Source organism: Barbus barbus (genome assembly GCF_936440315.1).
Source record: "Barbus barbus genome assembly, chromosome: 10".
In the NCBI taxonomy this organism is placed as follows: domain Eukaryota; kingdom Metazoa; phylum Chordata; class Actinopteri; order Cypriniformes; family Cyprinidae; genus Barbus; species Barbus barbus.
Window position 1 is genome coordinate 25,602,576 of NC_136738.1, and position 26,296 is coordinate 25,628,871.

Below are 26,296 nucleotides of genomic sequence, written 5' to 3' on the forward strand. Positions count from 1 at the left end.
ATATCAGGGACACATTTTCTTTATACCTATTTTTATTATAAATATGTAATATAAATTTGGCATCCTTATGTTATTGTGCATTTTAGCATAACTGAAAGAGGCCAGTCAGCAACCAGGATCCAAACAATCTGGTTTATAATAACTTTGAAGTATTCATTTATAAATAAATCAGTAAAAAATGACCAAACTAATGAGCCATATATAAAAGGAATCAATCTAAATCAACTTCTGTATCTACCTTGAATCAAACAAATGTATAATGTATCCATTTTGTTTGCACTTAAAATATAGATTTAATTTATTTTGCAGTAATAAATAATAACTTACTGACTTCTATTACTTGCATTATCTAATATTATTATACATTATTTATTGTACCCACATTTTTAAGTTTGGGGTTGCTAACTTTTTTATGTTTTGAAAGAAGTCTTTTATGCTCACCAAGGTTCATGTATCTGATTAAACATACAGTAAAAACAACAATATTGTAAAATATTAATACAATTTAAAACAACTGTTCATATTTCACTATATCTTAAAATGTAATTTATTTCTGTGATGCAATACTGAATTTTTCTGCATCATTATTCCAGTCTTCAGTCACATGATCCTTCAGAAATCATTCTAATATGCTGATTTGGTGCTGAAGAAACATCATTATTTAGCATTATTTTATAAGCATTTATTTAAAATAGAAATCTTTTGTATCATTTTCGATCAGTTTTAGGCATCCTTGCTGAAATAAAGACTTTTTTTTTTCCTGCTGACCCCAAACATTTTAATGGTAGTGTATATTATTTTAAAATTATTAATATGAATTAAGGTAATTACTGCTTTATCAGTAACAGTATTATCAATCTCTTTCTGTTTTTTTCTGTAACACTGCATGTGTTTCTTGGTTTTACTTTGACATAGTCAGCTCAGTCTGCTGAGCGTATTTGCAAACTGGAGAGGGGCAGTGGAAAGAAAAGAGATGGCCTTTGACTAAAACCACAAGTCCTTCAAAAAAAGGGGCCTCATTCTATATAATACCACATATCTATTCTCAGTACAAGATCGAGAGATTCACACAAGCAACAATATAAACACCACACAACAATGTGAAAACAGTTCTGTGTGAAAATAAGAAGGAAAAGAGCGGAACAGACAGCAAAAGGTTCAGATGATGACAGTATTTAATGCAGAAAAGCCCATGCTTTAAAAACCAACATAGAACGACACACACTTTCCTTAAAGATGCCAAGGTTACAAAAGTCAACCTCAGAAACAGTTTTACAACAGTAAACCTGGGTCTTACTTACTGTATAAGATTTCTATATTTAAAAATAAAAATATATATTTATATATATTTATTTGGATATTTGACTTTGGATTTCAAGTCAAATACTTCTAAACAATTCAATATTTATTAAATTCTCTCCAACAGTTCCATACAAATGCCTTATAAGAAGATTTTTGACAACACTGTACCTGAGAAAATCCAAAAAAGCGAACTGACACACAGCAAAAGATAACCCCCTTTCAACATTTTTACCAAAATATACTGTTATATAATTCATACATTTATTCACTTATATAAAAATACACTGCAAACCCTTGTCTTACTGTTTGCAAGATCCACAGTGAATAAGAACAGTTAAAAAACACCTTTCTCTCACAAAAAATATATATTTACACAGATGAGAAAATAGCAGTCCCATACACTTTAAGGTAAAAAGTGAAACCTGACTAGAGTGCCTCTCTTGTAATTTCAAGTACCCTCCACTCCCAAAAGTGTGGACTCATCGTAAGAACACATTTTGTTCTTGTGCTCTTGTTCATTCGGGTTGTAAACATAATCTCACATCAATATTTCCTTCACCTTGTTCCTTTTTTGGAAAGAAAAAAAACAACAATGTCTAATATACAATAAGCTTTGATAATAATTCTATAAAATGCCCTGGAATTGTGGAGCACATTCAATAGCATGCCTGCATGTGACACTAATCCAATCCAAACAAAAAAACTATCTAAAATGCATAAAGATATTCATGCTTCACAAGAACAAATACAATTCTTCAAAATGTTTCAGGCGGTATGTGTGTGAGATTTGTGACATCTTTTGGAAGTGTAAAAAGGCAAAGCTATATTTTAAAGAACAATAAAATGATGTGTTCAAACATTATGAATGCATTTCTATGAGTGCTGTTGTGCCTTTTAAGTCTTTTTTCCTCATAAAGTTTAAAGGGCATATTCACAGTTTTTTTGGAGTTTTTCTCAAAGCAGGAAAGACAAAAGCAAAGCTTTAAAAAACAATAGGTACAACAAAGTCTGATAGTGATGTAAGGCTCTTTTAGCGCTGACATAAAAGCCCAACAAATGTGCAAGGGAGGTTCTGAACGTCGTGAAGGCTGCGGTTGTACACTTTAAGCCGTATGCATTGATTAAAGCTGGATTTATGGTTGTGCTACAGAATGCTCGATGTAAATATTCATCAACATTGAGTAAAGAAAAAAGAAAGAAGGGAAGAGAAACAGGAAAGGAGAATGAACGGCTACGTGAACATTCAAAACAGTCTACATATGACTGATTTCAATGCCCTGAAAAGAATGTGAAAAAAGTTTCTGCATCAAGTATGGGAAAATAGTTCTGGGGGCGAAACATTGTCTGATTAATAAACCACGTTTTATCTACTAAAGCTCTTGTGCAGTCGGGTTGATGAAATCTCCATGGCAATCGTCTAATCTATAAAAGTTGTTGTTTCATTCTAAAGACCTGCCTTGTTCTGTTACCCGGCAGATTGTTTTTTGTCAATTGTCATTGTGCAAAGGTTACTTAAATGATAAAATGTATTAGCTAACCAGAGTCTATGCAGTGTATGTAAGTGCATATTTCAGATCTTAGCTCTTAGAAAGCTCAATATAAAACACATAGTGTAGGTCCATGTGTGGGCCAAAAAATAAAATAAAAATTGAGTTAACACTGAAGACAGTCAGAGGAGTTGTATTTAACGAGGCATTAATAATGAGGCATTTGGTCTGAAGGCTGAATGAAATCCACAGATTTCAATCCAAAGTATGGCAACCCTGTTGTTAAAGCATGTTAATATAGGTGCAGACTTGTTCCCTGTTGAATCACAGATGACAATATACTAGCTAAACTACACACTGACCTTTGTTTGCTTTATCAATAGCATGGAACTAGCATATTTTCACCCAAGGCCTCAAGCTAATAGTGCAAAAACAGGTTTATCAAGGCATGTCGCAGTGCTGTTTTCAGCGAAGTGCATAAGAACGCAAGAGATGGAAGTAAGTGTGCAACAGCAGCTAAACACAGCATAAAAACTCATCTGTCCTTAAGTCTCCCATTAAAATCTACGAGACACGAGCTGGATTGTCATCAACACTTCATTAAAATGTGTCTAAAAGATTTGTGCCACCCTACAGGACTGCTTTTGTGAAACTAGAATAGCACCGACATGAGGACTTTAGCACGATTACTGAAGCTTCAGCTCATACGCCCCGGAACTTCATCGAAAGGGAGCGAGCGATAAGAATAGACGCTAAAAAGTTACAAAACACTCCATAAAAGGCAAAATTGTGCCGTTCGAAACATTAGCAAGGCACTAAGAAGCCACAGCAGCAAGAAGCTATGAATTAAAGTCTTTTTTGTTTGCAAAATTAAGCGGTTTAGTTCTCCAGTGGTCCTCTGGTTGCTCGGTTTACCTGTAATATTGATCAAGGTCCATAAACAGAATGACAGCATGCATCGAGGTAATACAGATGACAAAAAAAGAGAAAGAACTTCACAACTTTAGATAACACATAGCTGCTCTGTAGGAAGGTTCAGTACATATGCAACAATAAACTGTGTGGGGTGAAAAAATTAAAAATAACTTTAAAACTAAAAACATTCATAACATAAACATACTCATCCCCTCACCCAGAACAAAAATCTTCAAACAGCTCCAACATGAAAACTTTCTATTGGACCCAAACCTTCATATATCTGCCGATCGGTGCTCACATAATGCTTCGGCAGTAAACTGACTGCGCGAGTGCGTGGGATTCTTAACGAAAGGTGTGTTCTCCGCGGACGATGTGCGAGGAGAACTCGTACCGGTCTTTGCTGCAGTGGCCGCAGATGTTGCACTCGAGCGGGTCTCTGTAACCGTGGCAGCCCATGTGGATGGTGTACATGACGTGGTCCAGGAACAGGACGCGGCAGTGTTCGCACTGGAACACCCTCAGCTCCTGGCCTTCGCGGCTGAAGACGCGGACGCTGTCCCTGGCGGCGACGCGGACGGCATCGATCGCCCTGCCTTCCTCTGCCCGGCCAAACCCCGGGCTGGATCTCGTCCTGGGCCCGGCCCCACCGAGCTTGTCTCGGGGACTGCTCCGAGCCGAATCGGCCGAATCCTGTCCGCTGTTGCACGGGGACTCGTCTCGGGCCGATTGAGGATTCTTGGGCCTGACCAAGGAGATCGCACCATTGGTTGGGTGCGGAAACTCTGGGTTCGGGTGGGGCAGAGACGTAGGCTCGCGACTGCTGGGACGGTCCATGCGGGGCCCAAGCGGGTACATCGGATGGAAGAGCGGGTTCACCATAGGCAGCACTTCGGCCATGGAGAGGGATGGGTGATGGATCACAGGCCTCATGGAGTCGGCGCCCAAGTAGTTGATGGCATTGGTAATGGAGTGGTCCATCAATTGGGCATGCATCACCTCAGTTTCCTTCTCATACTTAGGGCCCATTTCATAGCTCAGCTCGGGGTACGAATAGCGAACCATTTTCTCACCTTAACAGACAATGAAATAAAAGATACATTAGGAACAGCCCCAAAGTACTTTCCATTATGATAAAAAAAATAGACTAACCTTGCAATTAACTGTAAAAAGTGCATTTAAAGCACTGTTACTAGGGTTTTGTTGCATTAATGATGGAAAGCCCCGTTTGGAGACTGAAGTGAGAAAATTTAACCCCTGCATAATATGGATGCGGTAAACTGCTCTGGTGTAGTCAGTAAAAGCAATGGCAAAGTTACAGGTGTGCAAAAACCACAGAATGAAAAAAACAACAACTCCTACTCAAACTTTTTTCTCTCTCTCTTTCACTTTAATACTTAGTTTGATTTCTGCAGATATTGTCATTACAACGCATGTAATGAGTTTAATTTCAAATAATGTTTAATGTCTCTGATAAAGTTGTGCTACTTTGCATATATTTTATCTCTTTTAAGAGATCTTCCATGACAAATGAACTATCTCTATAGTTTTTGAAATGTAGTTCTGCTCTCTCTTCCTTCATGTGGAAACTCAGTGTTGACTAAACGGTTGCATGTGGTATTTCAGCTCCAAAACCTGCATGTTACTCACAAACCACCAGCAATCCAGTTTAACCAGGCGCTAAATGCTCTGAAATAGTAATGTGCTGTATTTAAATAAGCCATTGTCTTTATTTGTAAGACTTTCTGAATTAAACATATTATAGCTTGTGCCTAATTTTCAAAACCCAGCCCTATTTGCCTGACACAATTACTGTTGCTCCTACAAAAAGTAGAAGGTACTCTTTTTTGTGTATTATTGTGGAAGTAATTTATGAAATATTGATTAAGCAATGGAAAAGTAATATATCAAATAATCAGATAGATGCACTTGAGATAAGCTTTCTTTTTAGCATTTTTGGACCCAACTCAGAGGCCCATTTTGGCCGTGAATCGTTACCTGATTTTAAACAACGTAGACAGCACATCCATTTTGCACTATGCACATACAAGGATTTTATTTGTGAGATTGAACATGTTTCTTGCGCCATGTGACCTGCCTGCGTTCGTTAGCACCGCTAGAACTTTGAAGATCAGTGTGTTGCATACAGTAGATTCAACCACATTTACTGCTGAGGTGACACTTACCCACAAACTTCTGTGGCGTGGTGCTCTTCCGTTTACCCACATTCCCCTGCAGTCTTTCAATTACAGGAGGCCGGTCGAAAGCCGCCATCCCAGCGGCCTCCAGCTGCCTCTGATCCTTTGGTAACTCCCCTGGGAAAATTAAAAAATGATTCAGCATATCAACAAAGCTGGTCCATAATACCTGGAGAAAACTATTCGTTATCATTCCCACAAATTGCAAAGTTTTGCAGCCAGGTTGTTTTGAGCCACAAATTCTCTGGAACTGTCAAGACTATGCTGATTTTATCTAGAATGATTAGTTTGAGTGAGTTTAAATGGAGAAAAAAGCTTCTTGCTGTCAGATGGTGTGGTTCGGACCAAACTACCAGTAGAGGCTAACCATGCTAACCAGAAAACCCCCTTGGTGTCAACAAAATGTACCCCATAAAGGATTAAAGTAGCCATTAGATGTAGGTAATTCATATTTATTTTGTTTCTAAGAAACATACTAGCTTGTGGAACACCATTGTGTCATCCAACACCGTAACAATTTCACAATAACACTAGATAACACAGGGACTAACCATGCTAACCAACAAAACCTTGACCACTTGGTGTAAACAAAATGTACCCCACAAATTGATAGCAATTCTATGTTAGTAATTAATATTATTCTGTTTCCAAGAAATAGACCAGCTTGTGGAACACCATTGTGGAAGTCAGCATAACATTAGATCAATGAGGCGGAAAAACATCATCTTAGATTCTCAATGAAGTCATGAGCCACTCACCTGGATATGGGCCAGGATTGGAGGCGGAGTCCATGCCGACACTCTGCAAGTAATTATGACACCGTTCTTTGTGCTCCTCCAATGACGTGCGCTGCTTGTAGCTCCGCCCACAGTAGTTACACTTGTGTGGTTTGCCCACTAAAAAGACATCAAAGAGCAGAAAAATAAGTATTAAGATGTAAAATAACTCATTCAGACCGCTCACACAAATGAGTTTCGGTCTCCAACTGAGTAAGCGAGAAAGTGGGCACAGCCAGATTTTTGTGATGATGCAACCACTACAACACGGTGAGGGGGTTTACTCCATAGAATTACGAACTATAGTAGTAGTAGTTGATGTTGTTTTATTGTCATCGAACTGTGATTGGCACCACGAGCAATGACTTGGAAAGTCTCTTTGAACAATAAACAGAAATGAAGTGAGTGTTTCTTCTCAGCCGGATAAGGTGTGAAGTGATTCACAGTCAGTTCCACTAAGATTAGGTCAGTGCAAGGGCGATAATGCGGGACAGATCCTCCCAAAGAAAGAAGCAAAAGGAACAAGAACCTTGTCCTTCCGTCGTGGGCAGAGGAGAGTAGGAGGAGGACGATGCTTAGCCTCCAGAAACAGATGTGAGTTTTCCAATAGCTAATGGAATGATTTGTTCATTGATTCATTCCGAGCTTCATTCATCAATTGGTTGAGTCATTCATTTATCTGTCATATTTTTCTCATTCACTCATCGGTATCAAATCGGAACATAGCCCACCATTACGTCTGCTCTGTTCTGTTATGTCAGCTAAAAACCTAATTGAATTTGAGACAGGGGCTGCTTTCAGCTCTGTGGTCAATCCTCTGGTAAAAGGGACTTTCAGAATTATTCATTAAGAGCGTGGCAGTGAAACATAACAGCCTAGTGAATTGAGTCACGCTGTATGAATGCAGTTAACCAGTCTCTTACTGCACGTGAGAACATAATGAAAATTCACACCTGTTACTAGCAAGCCTGTGGGATTACCTGTAAAGTGTGCCAATTGTAAAAAAGAAAACCTACACTTTTCGGTAAGCGCCATAGTGCTTTCAGCCTGAAGCAAACAGTGAAAGTGAGAGCTACTGACTGAGATGCTGTGAAGTGACCTTTCACATGTAGAAAGCATGTAAAACAATGGAGGCCCTGTCACTTCTGTGGAAAAGGATGGATTACAGCAACAGAAAACATAGCTTTGGTTTGCCTGGATGACAATGTATTATACACATTAGATCACTGACATTTCAGATTGAGTGGGTTGAAATTGTTTATAGTGTAACTAAGCTAAAATAAAATAAAACAAATTATATATATATATATATATATATATATATATATATATATATAAACATTAACAATATAAAAATAATATATCAACTGTATTTTATTCATAAACAAAAATATTACAAATTTTAAATATTAAATATTATATTGCATAAATATTAAATATTATTATATAACTAAATATTAAATAAATATATTTAATATTTAGTTATATTTAAATAAATAATATAAAATAAAATTGTCTTTGTTATTCATAGACATTTTTTTTATAAATAAAATAAAATATTGTTTTACAATAACAGTATTTAATATTATTTACCAAGATTCATATAATACATTTTCTTCATACACACGATTAACAATTTATAATATTAGAATATATAATATTGGAATAAAATTAAAATATATAAAATAAAATAAAAATATTAATATATATGCTTATATGGCATTCACATGAACTGTGAAAAATGACTAAATTTGCTTATTATTATTATAAATAGTCTTTCATAAACATGGTCTTTATGCCATTGTGTAAATGTCAGGTAATCAAGGGATCTAGGGCAGACATCTACACGTCAATCATTTTTGGGTCTTTATATGTCAGTGGGGGACTGTATTGGAAACAGTTTCACCTGATGAGACAGCTCTGAAAGTGACATTTTTTGTCACACTTTCAATATTTCTAATAAACCCGAGGCTTTAAAAATTTAGGTGTGTGCATAACAGCACATGAGAAATGGTTTGGAGCAGACATACAGAGGATATAGTGCATCCACACTGACAAATCTACACTATAAATGGAAAAAAAAGAGAACTGAATTGTTTGGTTCAATGAACTGTCAAAAACACCTGCAAACTGCAAAAGTCTGGGACAGGCATTCACGCTAATACGCGACGAAGAGAAAGATGCAAACTCATACGGTCCGAAAGAAACGCAACAAGCTGCTTCATCGATTAATAGCAGCTGTTCAAAACCTTATGAGTTCCTGTAGCAAAGTTTGGATGAATCAGAAAAAAAAAATCCCTGTCTAAGCATTATTCAAATGCAAATTCATGCACATAGTGCTGCATTAAAGCCCTCTAAACCGCATCCATTCGGGTTGAAAACAGGAAACAGTGAGATGAGGATGACATTTCATTTCAAGTAAATGCCTATCAATTGTAGAGCATCAGCAAAAGTGCTCGACTTACTCAACTGGTAGTTAAACACGCACCCAGCTTAAAGCATCCAATCAAACGTTGGCCACTCACCTCACGTTTCTTATTTTACTAAACTGCCAAAAACAGCCAAAGCAACCCAAGGCAAAGTCAATAGCATTATGACACGCCTAAAACTGTGGTGCAACATATGCTGTTTCAGTTTCATCTTTTAGATCATGTTTGTGGTCTGCGTGCATGCATATGGATTCCAGCGACAGCCGTTTGTCAACGATCAGATTGCCAATGTTTTGCACGTTTTTACTCCCTCTTAACTTAAATTTCCTGGGCTGTTTGCCACCGATCCTCCTGTTGCCAAAGGCCAGAGAAGAAAGGGCCTTTCATGTGGCGCCCGTTGCACAAGAAGCCATCAGACCTGCTAAGTCACTACAATCCGCTCCAACTGAGGTTGCTGGCAGGAAGACGGACGGTCACCGAGGACCAGGGATGGACTTATGGCAAAAAGGGCGAGACTGCCCCTGACGACGTTGCTGTTTGGGTTACTCCTTACAATGACTCCAGCAACAACTACACATCTCACACTGTGGTACAACAAAGCTTTCTTGTGGCATCTCCTTACAATGCCTTTAGAAAAGGATGTGCAAATGAGTTAATGACTCTCATCAGCCACAAATGTTTATATGCAGAGGTAGTTTGGTGCGTAGGCTTTGGTGGTAAAAGTTCTCGCACTGACATTTGATATCAATATGATAGACCACAACACACACACACACCACAAATTTTGCATAGTTATTAAATGATCGAGAATCTATACTACCGGGCTGGATACACCTACTCGTTCTATATCATGACAATGATTGAATAATAGTAAAGTCATCACAGCTATGAAATAAGACAAATGGAAGTTTTTGTTTGGATGTTTTGTAAAGAAATTCATGCTTTGGCACAATTTACCATTAAAAAGTTTGTGGTCAGCAAGACTGTATTCTTACATTTCTTTACATGTTTTTCAGTAATGACGAATTAAACTGATCAAAAGTGACATTTATAGTGTGTTACAAAATATTATATCTGAAATAAATGACGTTTTTTAAACTACCAAAATCAGCATATGGTAATGATTTCTGAAGGATCATGTGACACTGAAGCCTGGAGTAATGGCTGCTGAAAACTCAGCTTTATTATATTAAAATAGTGAACTGTAAAAATATCTCACAATATTACTGTTTTAACAGTATTTTAATCAAAAAATGAAACGAAAACGGGAGTGTATGTAATATGCAGTTGTATCAATTTGAAGATCAAAGGACTACTTTCAAATATTTAGATCAGATGGTTTTTAACACAGTATCATGAGGAATAGAGATTCAGTTGTGTGAACAAAAACACATGGTGGTCATCAGCCCTAGAAAACCTGTGCCCATCAGCGCATATGTGAAACCGAAATGTAGCTATGTCTTTAAGAATTATTTCATCAATTCTGCCCACAAAAACAGGACACCACAGACGTCAACTGCCTGGCCTAAAAACTGCGCTATCCCTGCGCTGTGATTAGAGCTGCAAAACAGGAAATGACAAAAGACGAAGAAAGGCAGCAAAGCACGATGAGAGTGATAGGTTGCTCCTGCTCTCCCTGTGCATTTGAACCAAGCCGTCCCTGAGTGAAGTCCCGAGCCGAGGGCTGATCGTATCATATGACCCGGATCTTCAACGATGAGGACTAGACAACTGATGGTGGGTTGATATGAAAGTGGGTTAGAGAGTGATGCTTCACCAAAGCGACACTTCCCTTTGGTTGACAGAGAGCATTTCCTTTGGTGAAGTGCAAGACTTGCAGGCAACACAGCAGTATGTCCTAGGTGGCCTAACCGCAGTGTTTGCTAGGCTTCTCTATACACGTCCCTCAGGACAGGACAGGACAGCTCTGCTCGGTTTTTCCAGAGCATGTCAGCTGTGGTCACAGAACCGCAATCGTTTTGTAGGCTACGACACACATTAATACCGCACTACCAACCCATACGTGTGTCTTCTTGTAGCAATTGCATAGAGTTGTGGGAGCCTGACCTGAGTGTGTGCGCAGATGTCCAGTCAGGGCGTCGCGGCGCCGGCAAGCGTAGCTGCAGAACGGGCATTTGAAGGGCTTCTCTCCCGTGTGGAGTTTGACGTGCCTCAGTAGGTTGCCCTTTTGAGTGAATGAAACCCCACACTGGTTACACTGGAACGGCCGGTCACCTGATGGACAGAGGATGAACAGAGTCATGAACAAGAGAGTGTTTTCAGCGTAGCTGTCTTTATATAGACTGTTCACCACACAGCACATGCAGGGACCGCTGTTTCCACTAGAGGTTGGACGATATATTGAATATAAAAATATAAAATGAAGCAACTTTTCAATAGTGGCTTTGATATAAACTTCGGTGGAAAAAATGGTGTAAGATTTGTAAAGTGTATTTATATGAATCAGTCTCTTTAAATGACTCATTTGCACCATCACTCACTCTTAGTTTAAATGCATACAACCATAAACTCATTTCTGAAACTAAAATGTATGCATATCTTAAATATGGAGTTTGATTCATTTTCACAAATTTGTTCAAACTGTCCGATTCAATGAATCGATTCAAAACACATTTATCATCACAGTCATTTATCATCACACAATAAAAACTGACAAAAAATCTCAAAACATTTGCGTATGTACATACTGCTGTTTATATTGATATATATAAATTAATTTAAATTTGATGACATACAGTACCATTCAAAAGTTTTTTTAAAAGAAATAATATTTTATAGCAATGATGTACATTACATTGATCAAACATGACTGTAAAGACAGCTACAATATTACAAGATTTCTATTTTAAATAAAAGCTGCTCTTTTGAAATAATAAGAAATGTTTTTTGAGCATCAAATAAGCATATTTTGATGTCTGAAGGATTATGCGACGCTAAATACTTGAGAAATGACTGCTGAAAATTCAGCTTTGTCCTCACAGGAATAAATGTTAAATATATTAACACAGAAAACATGTATGTTAAGGCGTAATAATATTTCCCAAAATGATTGTTTTCACTGTATTTTTGCTAAAATAAATGTAGTCTTTGTGAACATAAGATTCTCTCAAAAATATTTAAAAAAAAATCTTACTGGACCACAATTTTGAATGGTAGTGCATGTTCATTTAATAATAAATAAAAATTATGATGAAGGCATGTCTTGAACGTTACCCGTATTAAACCATTCTTAAGCAAATATAAACACATTTACACAAATACATAATAATATCAGCAGAAATTAAAAAAAAAAAATTCTATATTATTTTTAAATGTATCACCCAGCTCTACTAGCACCACAGAATACCATGCATTTGCTGTCCGTTAAAAATAGTATTACGTAAATGAGACCATGTGACCGCCATCATTGCCATTGCCACCAAATGAGCACTCCTACGGATCTAAAAAATATCTTTCACAGCTATGATAAGTATGCAAAATCTATTGTACACAATTTTCAGGTTTTACTGATTGTGAAACCCAATTATGTTGAATTAATTGGATTACTCATGTATTAGACCTGCTGTGTGAGCACCTGCTCTAAATATAGTCGTTGACTATTAAACACACATCTGATGGACACGCAAATTTCAGCCATCAGTTTCTCTAACCCCACGGTGAGGGTTGGGATGTTGCCGTGGCTTATTTAGTTAAACGTTTTCTCATTGTGAGCGGAGATGAAAACCTGGAAAAGTGAAACATGACCCTGTCATGTTAGCGTGTTGTCTGGTAGTATCAACGTCAGCCCTGGGCTTGGGAACAGGTTGTGGAGGATTCTTGGGATGTTCTCCCTGACAATAATTCCTAGTCTTAACTATTGTCTTCTTACAGAACAGCTACCCGCTCCACACCCTTTTAACACTGAAAAAAGTAAGAACGCATGATTGACAAGCCTTGGTCATGAAAGAGTTTTGCTATTTTAATGGGAAGTCAGTGAAATGTGTTCTGTCGAAACTTACTTGAGAAGTGTCACAATGAATTTAGGCAAATCATCATTGGATTATAGTGCCTTATATAATTGTTTTTTCTTTTATAAAATATAAATATATTTATCTTTTATAAATCGATACAAATATCTACTTTCTTTTAAACGTTCATGTTATTTAGGGTAACCACACCTTTTATTAATTCTCTGACTTTTCCATAACTTTTCTGTCATTTTATGATTATGATAATATATGTTGAGTTGCTCAAGTCCTCACAAAGACCAATACTTAGCTGAAGAATTTTTTAGATGAGATCAATCCTAGAAGAAATATATCCACTTTAGAACGTTCCCATGTCCAGGCTTTATATATATGTGTGTGTGTGTGTGTGTGTGTGTGTAACACACAAACACATTTGGAAAAAAAGTATTTTATATATAATTTATAAATATATTTACCATTATATTTACCATTTGGCAGTCTTATCCCCGTCTCACTCTGCACTTCTGTTCCTGGCCCAGCATCTTGTAAGTTATTTGGGCTGTCAATCATGGGCTCCTCTAATCCAGAGCCTTCTTCACCGCTGTGTCCCACCTCATCCGGCCTTCTCTCTGTCTCCTCCTCAGTACATTCCTCTTGTTTGATTGTGTGTGCTGTAAGAAAACATTCAAGCTTTTAAACAAGTTTTTTTACACACTACAAAACACAAAAGTCAGACTTCATCGCCCACTGGATGCGCTACAGTAGTTTCCATACACATGATCAAGAACTGAAGTGTGAATTGCAACTCTTTTGAAATCACTGGTTACTATGACAGCACAGTGACCAAGAAATCTGTCCTCCAACACAATAACAGCATCGGGATGACAGCAAACAGGAAAAAAAAGGCAGACGCAGCTGTAGTCTCTAGGGTAGCGAGGCAAACGGTGGGCAGGTGGAGTTCTACATGACTGACAGTGGGAGACAGTGTAAAGGAGGTAGGCCAGCGCTTTGGTCTGGACTGAGAGGGCCTCTCCATTTATCGCAGCACGCAGGCTGTCGAGCACCTCCAGGGAGGCCACCCACACGAGCAGACACACAGAGCGTGACAAAAATAGACATGCAAAGGGACGTATAAACACATAGCGACACGTAAACACGCGACAGCCCGGCCCTCAAGTTTTCCGTCTCAACCACGCACACGCTCCAGGTTTCACGACAGGTGGAAAAAGAGCAGGCAGCTTTCTACGCCATCCTGACAAACCTGTTTGTAATTTCACCATGAGTTTAATCTCTGGGCGAGAGTTTGAGAATAAGCTTTGAGTCACCTCCGTCTTTCCCGTCCGTGTGAGTGTAGTCCCTCAGGCAAACAGCTCTGCTGCTTCACTAGATTTGAGTCACAGTCTGCGAGTATGACTGAAATCTCTCTGATCCCCCTAAAAAAAGGTCAGCAGCTCCCAGTCTTCACAAACACTCACAACAGAGCAATATCACTCATAAACACTATTCGGATGGGACTCGTTTGCCTTGAGGAGGAAAATGTGTTTCACAAACATGCTTTGTGATCTGTCAGAACAGCATTTTTTCCTCAAGCAATCTTGGTTACAAAAATACAAAGCAAATTACCCATTGTTTTAGACTTCTTCTGATTATATTGACCTTTGAATACTTTAAGTAAGGCTAAATTTGTCGTTGTGCTCCCTAGTGCAACCTTATTATGGATTTTCTCCTTTTTGCCAACTTGTAGCTCTAACAGCTGGTGACTCAAGTACTCATCTTATTGAATGTAGAAAAAAAATCTATTCAATATGGAAAGTCTGATCAGTCTGAGTGTGAGGTAAACTCAATTAATTCATCCCGTAATCATATTCTATTCTATTCTATTCTATTCTTCATCTTTACCATCACAGGAATAAATTACATCTTTTAATATATTAAAAAAGAAAACATCTTATTTAAATTCTAATTATATTTCACATTACAGTTTTTACTCTACTTTTGATCAAATAAATGCAGCCTTGGTGAGCATAAAAGACTTCTTTCAAAAAGCTTAATTATTCCAAACTATATATGCTAATTATAATATAGAAATCTTAATTATTCCAAAAATATTTAGGTATAATTGGTATATAAAAATGGAAATTAAAACATTTTTAAAAATGACAAATCTTACAGCACATGACCTACTGAAAAGCCCTTATCCAATACACATTCTCACCCTGGTGTCAACTAATAAGACCCCCATCCCATTTGAATCAGTTTAGAAAATCCCTTATGAGTAAAGCTATACACAGACTAAAATTACTGTCAAATATATCAAGCATCTGTTTGAATATCTAAGTTTAGGAACTGTTTACACACTGTTTATAACATGCAGGTTCACAGAGCTTTTGAAAGATAAGTGCTGTGTGGCAGTGCCACTACGATAACCCTCACTTCACCCGGTGGCACTTCCAACGAAGTATTACAAGTGTACTTGCTAAATATTGCACAAGAGATCTTCACTTTCAAAGAAACATGTATGACTTGCAATAAGAGTGCCAAGCCTCGGTGCACTTGCTCTATACCCACAGCAAATGTGGTGCAATCTTGTCAACACATCACAATCGCATGCCGTTACCTTAATGTGACGAGACGTATGTTTTTTCCAATTTCTACGTGCATGCTGTCAATCACTGACCTCAGAAAACAGCTCTAGCATACAAGTTATGGAGTGTCTATGATGGCTGCAGCTGAGTGAACTTGAAATGGTTGCCGGGACAACATACAGAATCCTTTAGCATTCTCATCATCAACTGATCAAAGGAGGTGAATGAGAACAAAACGCACTCAGTGCTGAGGATACATACACCCGAGCCAGCGGCTAACAGGCTCACATGACAAAAGCAGAGTAAACCGACATAGTCAGATGCATAAATAATGCGTCAGGTCTCTTTCTATTAAAATTTCACCTTTGCAGAAAGTTCTTCTGGCAAAAGGCTTTAAATAATTTCTCCACAGAATGATATAATCGAATCTGCGCATCCCTCCGCCTCCGAGTGCAAGCACTGGATGAACTAAACCAAATGTGTAGATTAGACTTTACCCAATAACATGTTTCTCAACGTCCTCTGCAACATGACCAATAAATTATCTCCATCTCCATCTGGGATCATGGTCTGCACCTCCATCCTTCATCGGCGAGCGCTTCCCTTTTCTCAGTTTGCAAGCTCATGCTGACAAGCCCTCCATCATACCAGCAGTTGATTTTGAGGAAGGGACATGTCACAGACTGGGCCTATCCCGTCGTATCGTAGATCAAGCTTCAACTTCTATTTTTTATACTTCAAGATAAAGGTCCTTCCTCTGTCCCTTGCGAGCTGATGCTCACTAATTTCTCCTTTTTCAGATATTTTGCAATAGAAAGTGAGATACTGTACTTCTTATTCTAAGGCTAAAGGGATAGTTAACCAAAAATGACAATTCTGTCAACATTTGCTCTCTTATTTCAAGTTTTAAAAAAGGATGTAAAAGCACTAAACTATTGTAAATATAACTTGTGTGCTATATCTCAAATGTTCTGAAGCCATATTAAAATTCATATAGAAATTCAGCATTTACTGATAATCTTCCTCTCTTAGTAAGTTGTTGACATGACAACTGCTTCAATTGAATCACAATGAGTCAATGAGTTGATTCAAATTAACAAATCCTTCCTTTTATGAACTGAATCAGTGATTCCTTTACAAATCTGAGTCAAAAGAACAATGCACTTGTAAAACAGATCTTTACTTCTGCTTTAGCTCTCCTTGGTGCGTTTGTGAGAGAGGTTTTCATCGAATAATAGCTGACATTTTGTGCTTTTCCTCACATTATGATATTATATGATTTAGAAGACATTAGATTTAGCCATATGGACTACATTTAAGACATTTCATAAATGCTCCTTTTCTCTTTTTTCATGCTCTTTTGTGTTACACGAAAAGAAAGAATGTCATACAGTATCAGAATAACACATTCCCCGGGAAAAAAAAGGTACAAAGCTGTCACAAAGGTCTAAATGGTACATATTGGTACCTTAAATGGTACTTTTAAAGAGAAACTTTTAGCTTTTGTACCTTGTAGCTTTTGTAAGGTAATGCTTTTGTCTGAGAGTGCATGAGGGCAAGTGGGTTACATGATAATAGAAATGTCATTTTGGGTGAACTATCCCTTTAAGATAATCTAATCAATGCACCACATCTAAGAAAGTCAAATGAGAACAGGTATTGCTGGGAGTGGACTCGTTAGAAGACTCACCAGCTGGGGAATCAGGACTTTGGGAACGTTGGCCATTGGGTGTGCTGGTCGACAGGTCCACCAGCATTCTCGAGTCCTCCTTCCTGGGAGAGCAGTCGCCGTTACCTAGGAGACAGACAGAAACAAGTGCACTGAGGACATCGCTTTGCTCCAGGCAGCACAGCTATTGTAGCTAAATACAGCTCTGAACTCAGTTCTATACAAGCAGACAGTTCAAGGAACATCTTTCATAACCGCTGCACTTGGAGATTATCAGTAAAAGAAGAAACTGAATAAAGGATAACTGCAACAAAAACTCTTCTAGATTTATTTCTTACTGTCATTTATTACTCAAAAACACTTTCATCTGTAAAACTTTCTGCTGAATACTGGTTATTATACTTTTTTACAGCAATTTATTTACAGATCAAAACTCTATTATAGTTCTGGTCTAAGATGCTGATTGGTTAATACAGTGTTCTACACAATATAGCAACTGAAATGAAGTAGTTCACATGTTCAACTAGTCACTGTATATTGTATATCACTCATGAAAGAATTTTATTTTTTACACATCTGGGACTATATCATCTAAAAGAAAGATTAAGTAAAAATAATATAGCCTTCTGTTTAAAACTCAAATCTACTTCCTACTGCAGTCTGCTTCTTAACACTCTTTGTTTACTCTATCATACAACTCAAATATACCACCTAAAATGTAAAAAAAAAAAAATTAACTGATTTATTGAACTGAATATTTTTAATTATATTATTATATAGACCTGACATGTAATAATGCATATACATATATTTATGTAATTTATATAATTTCACAGTTAATTAAAAATGATTTTCAAATATGCTGTGGTCCATTTAAATGAATTAAATAAATTATACATATTTATTTATATCATTATGTCTATCATAGATAAATATGTTTATTTGACTCAAAATATAAGTTAAAATTTAAAATATTATTTATTTAATAAAATGACTGAATCAACTCGACTGATTAATTAACACAACAACTGCTCATATTCACTTTCTGTACATATGAATCCTCTAAATAGATATCCATCTAAAATGTTCCTTGAGCCTCCATAATACTAGTTGATAAATTGGTCAAGGAAAGCAACATACAGTATCCAGTTTTCAGGTACTGTATACACTAACTGCTTTTAATAGCACCCGTCTCTGTTACCGGAGCTGAAATTTCTCTAGGGTCAGTGACCAGCTCAACACTTCAGTTTACAGAGACGGTGTGCCATCATCTCATGTGGGGAGAGCTTGTTAAGCTTTCAACCACATCCTTAAGATTCAGATTGGATTTCCTCATCTCTCTGCACCCGCCGCGCACCGGCTTCGGGAAATAATATGGCTTCAGTGCGTCCACTCAGGGGGAGCGATTCCTGCTCCCTGATCCCGTTACCCACTGACCCCTTCAGAGACAAACACTCAATACAACGGCAACCGACATTAGATGGCTCTTAATGCTTGCATTATGCATACACACAGCCACCAAGGGCGGTATTGCGGCTTAGATCGTTCCTTGAACTCCGTGTTTATGACTGGAAAGTACCTTGGATGTCATAGTTAAGCTGGCTGTTATATCTCTAACCAGTGTACTAAGTCCCTCCTTCAAACAGGTTTGTTGGGTTGCAGAGTCAGTCTGCCATAGGGATTTAAAACAGTATTCAAGATATTTTTAATGATTAATTTGCCTGTGTTGTTCTTGTGAATCAACAGGTCCTTTTTCAATCCCCAAACTATTTTAACTTTCATGCCCTATAAAAGTTTTACATTTTGTGACTAAAGTAAATGAATCAGTAAATGAGGGCCTTTGAGGTATATCAGGCGACAGATATCTGTGCTGTCATGCTGGCAGACAGACACTGTCATTCTGACAGGGAGAGCAACTCAGGGAGACGCAGCCAATGACACAATCCCAAAGCCCGTCTCCGGTTACGGTGCCGGGGTTGAGGGAAATCTCAGGTAACCGGCAGTCCCTTGGCAACAGGAAACAAGCAGCCACTCCGATTTGAGTGACGGCCGAGGGGAGGATTTTCCATAACAAAGCGCTGTGTCTGATGGCCTCCTGCCCTGAGAAAGGTTCTCAGGAAAAGAGATCTGTGATAGTAAATTAAACTCTTGTACAGTAGTGACTGAAACCGCTCTCTTATCCCACATCTAAACTGAACCATGATAAATATCATTTCCAGTGCCAAGCGCACACTACAAGACTGAAACTTATTGCCCTGTACGTGTTTAAAGACTTAAAGTTTGTCTTTAAAACTTGCCTTTAGATGAATTCATAGTACCTAGTATACGTAGTTTCTTCTGTCAAAAATATAGTAAAACAGTTATATTACTAAATATTATTACAATTTAAAATAACATCATTTAATTGCAATATTTTTTAAAAATTTAATTAATTTTCAACATCATTACTCCTATCTTCAGTGTCACATAATCCTTCAGAAATCATTCTAATATGCTGATTTGCTGCTCAAGAAACATTTATCAGTATTATCAATGTTGAAAACAGTTGTCTTGCCTAATGTTTTTGCGGAAACCCTGATAAAAAGAATGCTTAAAATAACAGAATTTATATGAAAGAGAAATCATTTGCAACTTTTGATCAATTTATAGCATCCTTGCTGAATAAAAGTATTAATTTCTTTAAAAAATATCTTACTGACTTCTGATTGATAGTATATTATAAATTATGCAAAAAATGTTATATTTGGTTCCCTTTCTGGGTCCAGCTTCCCAATTATGCAGTCTTGCAGTCTGTTCTAGGCTCTGCTATCATATGAACAATCTCTGACGCACATTAATATATGGCTTTCACAGTTTTGCAATGATTCCACTTTGTTTAATTTGTTCTACAAATCACACTGACATTCCCACACATATGATTGTTGATGGGCCGAGAGCTCTCTTGTAATGACGGCCTACAGCATACAGTTTATATTAATAAGGCTACCATCTTCCCCCGTGTAGTGATGCATGCTGAAAATCCGTAGGCCCTTTGGAGACTACTGGAGTGACTACAGGTCTGGCCTGTGCCACTGCTGAGTCAGAATCAGATCCCGATTCACTCATTCGCTAAGGCTGTGTGTATATCAATCAAACAGCAACCTACAGAATGGACTGTTCCATGCGCTTTTTTTAGTGGATCGATGAGGAAAATAATTGGGGGTGTTTTTAATAGTGGCCCACGGCTTCAAGTCAATGTGAAACGCAACATGTGTGACTTCTATAATGATTTTACAGTGAAACTGGATATTCAGTGAGAAAAAAACAAAAACAAAACAAAAAAAGATTTGTATTCATCAGGTATTGGTAGAAGCACAAAACGTGGATGTTGAATACTGAAAATAATTTAAAATTATGAAAAGTTTTTTCATGCACCTATGAATCATAAGACAAATAATACATATGAATATGGTCAGTTTGGATTTCATGTTGACTTTAAGTTCAGGAGGAAGACAAACAAGCACAATTTCTTTGCATAGTTATCCACAAACTGTTTGAAATCGAGCTGGTTATGCATAGGATTGGGTTACTATGCAAATTGTATCATTAAACTCAATGGCTGATATAACATTGAAGTGATTTGTGCATCATGGTTGCCGCCGGCTCTATTCCAGTACTGGGGGTGGAGTTTGGAGGCAGGTTCTGTGCCAGAGTGCCGATACTAGAGTCTTTAACAGGATCGCTTCTCCCAGGAAAGAGAGTGATTGGTTGTGGCATGTTGTAGATGCTAAAGTTCGAGAGTGGATCAGGTTTATCCTGTCCGTCCACACACCTCCAAACCATCCTTTCACATCAAACACAAAACACATTCCCACTCACGCTCCTCACCACCTGCCACCACTGAATTGCTCTTGTATAAAAGGACAAGTTGAAGGGGACAAGGTCTTATTAGCATATCAATAGCAGTTTACTGTACAAAAAGCTGAAGTATTAGCCTGTGATCTGAGATGGACAAACTTAAGGCTCTCTTTTTTAGCAAACGGAAACCAAGCTGCTGTTCAAGTATTCCCAAATTTGGAAAACTATCACTAAGTGGTTTTAGTAAGAAAGTAAGGAACTGTGTAAATTATGTAAATATTGTTATCTTTTACTCTAAAGAGTTAATAATGCTATTCAAAAACAAGGTGTGGATCGGCATTCAATCATGCTTTTAAATATAATAAGCCCTTTAAGAAAGGAAGAAGCCTTTAAAAGTGCATGGAACCAAGTTAAACTGTAAACCATTCATTTTCCAAGACACCTGCAAGAACTTTTAGGTGAGGGACGTTTTATCTGCATGTTCCATCTGAGGGAATCTGCCGGGGGAGTTAACGGGCTTGAAGGTACCACTGTGCACCTGGTACTGAAGCTCCGTCCAGATAACAAATCTCAAGAGGAGCCAAGAGTTAGCTTTTGAACGGGATCTTGGGGGCAGCTAGTGTGCTTGACTACTGCACATATTCATAAAGCAGAACTGGCTTTACAGCTGCAGAAAAACTCCCACAGTGCTGCTGGATTTAGATAGCATGTCTAAAATAAATCAATATACATGCAAAATAAAGCAACAAATTATATCTACAATGTAAAAAAGTTAAGCTTTTAGATGACCAGGCTATCCAAACCGAAAGCATTCCTCGATAAACCCTGATCCAAATATGTGAAGCTCATTTTCAGAAGCCAGAGCAAAATGACAATTACCTATACGCTCAAGTCTAAACCTAATGAAGTGTGTGCTATACACAAACCCAGCATGAGAGAAGCAGGTGACATGATAAAATCACTGTGATGGCGGAACTGCTTGACTATTTTAGGTCTGTGTGTGCTCTGATTGATTACAGTAAAACTACTACTGTGCTATTATTTATATTTCAATGTCTCCAATTAACTCTCCTATAAAAAATAATTCTACAGTAAGCAACACTAAGGAAAAATTTTAACAAAAAAAATAAATAAATCAATGCAATAGACATAATTCATAAAGAACACTCTCTGAAGACACCTTTTTTTTTACTAGAAAATGTTTAAAAAACACTTTTGAATGAACCTGACAAGCATAAAATCCCTCAAAAATACATGCATTTATGTGTTAAAAATATATTTCTTGAATATGGCCATATGCAAAAAAATCGTACTTACTTGCAATATAGCCATTTGACGCCTCCATGTCCATATTCTGGGGGCAGAACTGTAAAATCAAGATGAGTTATTAATTAGATGAATGATTCTGTAAATGGACATTTGACAAACTTTACTGGCACAGGTTTCTTTTAATGATTACAGTGAACATCTAGTGAAATTTAATGTAGAACAAGAGGATATTTTAAAAACAAATGAGTGACCAAGAAATTATATAATAATTTGATTTTAATAATATAAACTGCTTAGTTCAGTTTTGCCTCTTAAATTATATAACACCAAGCTACAAACACTAGGCGTTCAATATCGACAGTTTTTGTAATATTTTTTTCATTTCCAAATCTGCAAACCAGTATGTCTGGAACATAAACAAGCTGCTGTGCAGAAATACACGAATGTACGAATTGCACTTTTCTGTCACAAATTTGAGCTTTTCTGAACTGAATGCAACTGTCTATTACTCTATTACTGCCATGCATACTCTAAAAAGTTAAATGCATTTTATATAAAGCATTTCTGTATTGTCTTGTGAAGTATTAGGGAAGTGACAACTTCCTGGTTAGGCAAAAAAAAGATGCATGCAAAGTGTGAAAATTGACATGTTTTCACTGAGTTTCAGGTCCTTCTATTGAAATATAAGTCTAAAAGTAAATGCTTGGACAGAGCAAGTAAGCTGCGGAAATCAGTATTGCCTCATCTGATGTATATCGTCCATCAGATCATTTTAAACCAACCTCACTGCTGGACAAAAACACGTTTCACCACGATATAACATATTCTATAACTTATACAGCTTTAATTTAAGTAAACTAAAAAAAATAATCTAAGGCTTATATTAGAGCAGTCATAAGAAATAATCATTTACAAAAAAAAAAAAAAAAATCTAAATATTACAAAGACAGCAGATCACAGCATTAACAAGCGTTTACTGTTTAATATTCTAGAATGGACTGGGAGGAATGCAATTTTCATTAGTGATGACACATAAAATGAGAAATATCATAAATAAGTATCATAAATAAGAGCTGCTGCACGCTGCTTGTGTTTTGTACATAAATAGAAAGTGCAAAAATGGCTCCATGCACATCTGCAAAAATATAATGTCTTGACCTAGACCCAAATAATCCTTACAGAACCTCTATACCAGAGAGTAGGACATTTATAAGCACTGGGTCAGGTTTGGAAAGAAATGTGATTTTTTTGTTTTTTAACAACTTTAAAATGTTTAACAACGAATTATGATTTAAAGCACTGACATTAGTATTTGTACAAACAAAAGTTCGCTGAAACATAGTATTTCTAAATCTATTAAGTTAATATCAAGTAACCCACTTAAGTAGTTTAATACTGAGTAAACACATTCACTGGTGTGCTTCATTAAATCGCAGATGATTAAAAAATCTAAGCAAATGCACAAGACAGAAAATAACTGTTTGATTAATAGAATAATAAAATAATTTCTCTGCCCTGCACTCTTACATAATGATCTGTGGAAATGCACGGACTTAAAAGCATTATTAACTATAATGTGCACATATAATATTAAAAACTGATAAATCAGTAAACTATAAATTTAGCTTTTTGCTACACAATCATCCCTCATAAAGTAAGGAATCACACAATATCAAGAACCATCCTCCCTGAAATTCCATAAATCACGACGAATAATCTGACATTACACAAAAGTGCACCTGGATACTCTGACCCAGATCAAAGTTTCTGGAATAAACAAGACACAAATTACAGCTCCTTGATATGGAAATTCAACCAGATTAGAAGAAGAAAGTAGGCCTCAAATTAAATGCACTAAACAACAAGTCATGCAAAGCATTAGGAGTGAAGTTGGCCTTAATGTATGGTGCCGCGCTTCTCCAGGGGCCCCCAGCATACACACTGATCACGGCGCACAGCCTTCATCCAGCACTACAGTATAACACTGCCGACCCCTATTAATTCCTCAATATGAACAGTCAACATACAAGTAATATCTCTTTCCTAGTTAAAAAATAATTCCTAATTGAACTCCTTTGAGATATAATGCAAGTTATATGTGCTATATGGGTCAATAACGAATAAGGATGTCCGAAATGATAAAAAAGAGAACTGTTCAAAATTGAATGCAAACCACATGCACTTTGTTCTTAGAAATGTAATCTTTGGATTCATGCTGGTTATACACATTAATATCATTAATCATATGAAGAATTCAATTTTATGACTCTAAAATTGTCATGTGGTATAACCATCAAGTAAGAACTTCTCAAATACTTTTCTACACCACATTATCATTATTTTCACTGACGCGTTATAACATTTAAAACTAAAGTCAAAATAGAAAAAATATCAAATGTTGGAACATCAAGACTTTTTTTATTTTTTTTAGGGTTAGTCTATTTGACCTAAACAAAATAAAATATCTTCATAAAAAGGCCAAAATATATGAAGAAAAAAAAATCATCACACAGTCATGAGGGTCTCCAGGGGTCTCTGGTTTATGGTTGTCACATGAAAACAAAATGGCTTCCTGCATGTTGGTCATGCCACACTGACGTTTTGAAATACTAATATTACATTTTTTATTAATGATCTCAAAATTGACTGTTTTTAATAATAAATAAATAAATAAATAAATACTAATAAAAGACTACCAAGCTAAAGACACTAACAGTTTCAAGAACGGTAATGACACTTTTTTATTTATTTACTTATTTTCCACAATCTCCGAACAGTTACACTATCTAGACATTTTTTACTTCAAGCCCCACAAGAATAAAGATAAAAAATAGAAATAAAAAATATCAAAATGACTTTAAGACATGTTCATTGTAGAGTTTGTGTACTCGAGAAGGGCTGATGAAGTTATTAGATCAGACAAAAATTAGCGTCACATCATTAACCCTTAAACGGATATTAATGAAGATATACATGTGTCACTTTAGCTATGTGGCAGAATTAATACACAATGGCAAAAAAGGTAATAAACTATAAGCATTAATATAGAAAAATGTCTTTCCGGACTTTAATTGAACCACTAGACTCTACGAGGTATTAACAATAAAAAAAGAAAAAATTACAAAAATGAAACGTTTACCTTTTTGTTTGGTCTCCCCCCTGTGAAAACGCAAATAAGTGTCCAAAGAAATCCTTGCGTAAAAACAGTCGATAATTTCCAATGACAGAGGCTTTTCAGTCTCTACTGTGATGATGAAGTCCTCTGATGACTGTCATGTTCAACTGGAGTTCATATTGGTCACAAACAGGGGACGATCTTGCACCAAAACGAAAAAAAAAAAAGAAAAAAAGTTAGGAAGCAAGCTTGGGTTTGTATATGTTGGTGACTTCCTTTGCGCCGAACAAGCCCGTCAGCTTTTCCATTTCACACGCGTCTAAGCGGTATTAGATTTCTTCCTCTGATCTGAAACTGCTTTGACAGTGAAGTGAAACCTGTGCCTGTTCAACACCTGGTTCAATCGATGTCAGGCTGGGGCGAATACTCAACTGGATCCACCGGTTCCAAGGGAATTAAGCCATAAATAAGGAAATGATGGGAACTGCCTACAACAGGCTTAGAGCCCAATATTTCCACCTGTCTGACACACCGTCAAATGTTGTGGGATGACTGGTTGCGTGTTTTCTATATGCTTCATGTGCATCTCAGTGTATCAGTATTCATGTGACACATACACCGATAGTAGGCTAATTCTCATCAGTTTAAACTCTTGGCAGAGACGTCATGACTTCTCCTAATGCGCAATAAACGCGGCAATGAATCATTCCTTTATTTACAAACAAGAGTCAGAAATGTTGATAAAA

At 36.9% G+C, this 26,296-nt stretch overlaps 1 protein-coding gene across 2 annotated transcripts; it reads right to left on the reverse strand.

The window, feature by feature from the left end:
- Positions 1-2,788: 2,788 nt before the first annotated feature.
- Positions 2,789-25,735, reverse strand: LOC306875736 (zinc finger protein Helios-like). Of its 2 annotated transcripts, none has more exons than XM_079426446.1 (8): positions 25,575-25,735; positions 22,484-22,532; positions 17,351-17,455; positions 13,552-13,746; positions 11,175-11,342; positions 6,661-6,798; positions 5,891-6,019; positions 2,789-4,777 (listed from the first exon to the last, which is right to left on the reverse strand). In XM_079426446.1, the coding sequence occupies exons 2-8, from the start codon at positions 22,515-22,517 to the stop codon at positions 4,050-4,052; spliced, it is 1,497 nt and encodes a 498-aa protein (XP_079282572.1). In that variant the 5' UTR covers positions 22,518-22,532; positions 25,575-25,735; the 3' UTR covers positions 2,789-4,049. The 2 variants fall into 2 exon arrangements, with proteins under 2 accessions (XP_079282572.1, XP_079282573.1); XM_079426447.1 differs by having other exon boundaries at positions 2,795-4,777; positions 13,564-13,746; positions 25,575-25,699.
- Between the last annotated feature and the right edge of the window lie 561 nt (positions 25,736-26,296).

Excerpts from the sequence above, each read along its gene's own strand:
- LOC306875736 (XM_079426446.1), bottom strand. The coding sequence starts at position 22,517 with ATGGACATGGAGGCGTCAAATGGCTATATTGCAA. Across the intron at positions 17,456-22,483 it reads GTCAAATGGCTATATTGCAA|GTAACGGCGACTGCTCTCCC; the intron begins GTAAGTACGATT and ends TCTGTCTCCTAG. Across the intron at positions 4,778-5,890 it reads CACGCCACAGAAGTTTGTGG|GTGAGAAAATGGTTCGCTAT; the intron begins GTAAGTGTCACC and ends TTGTCTGTTAAG.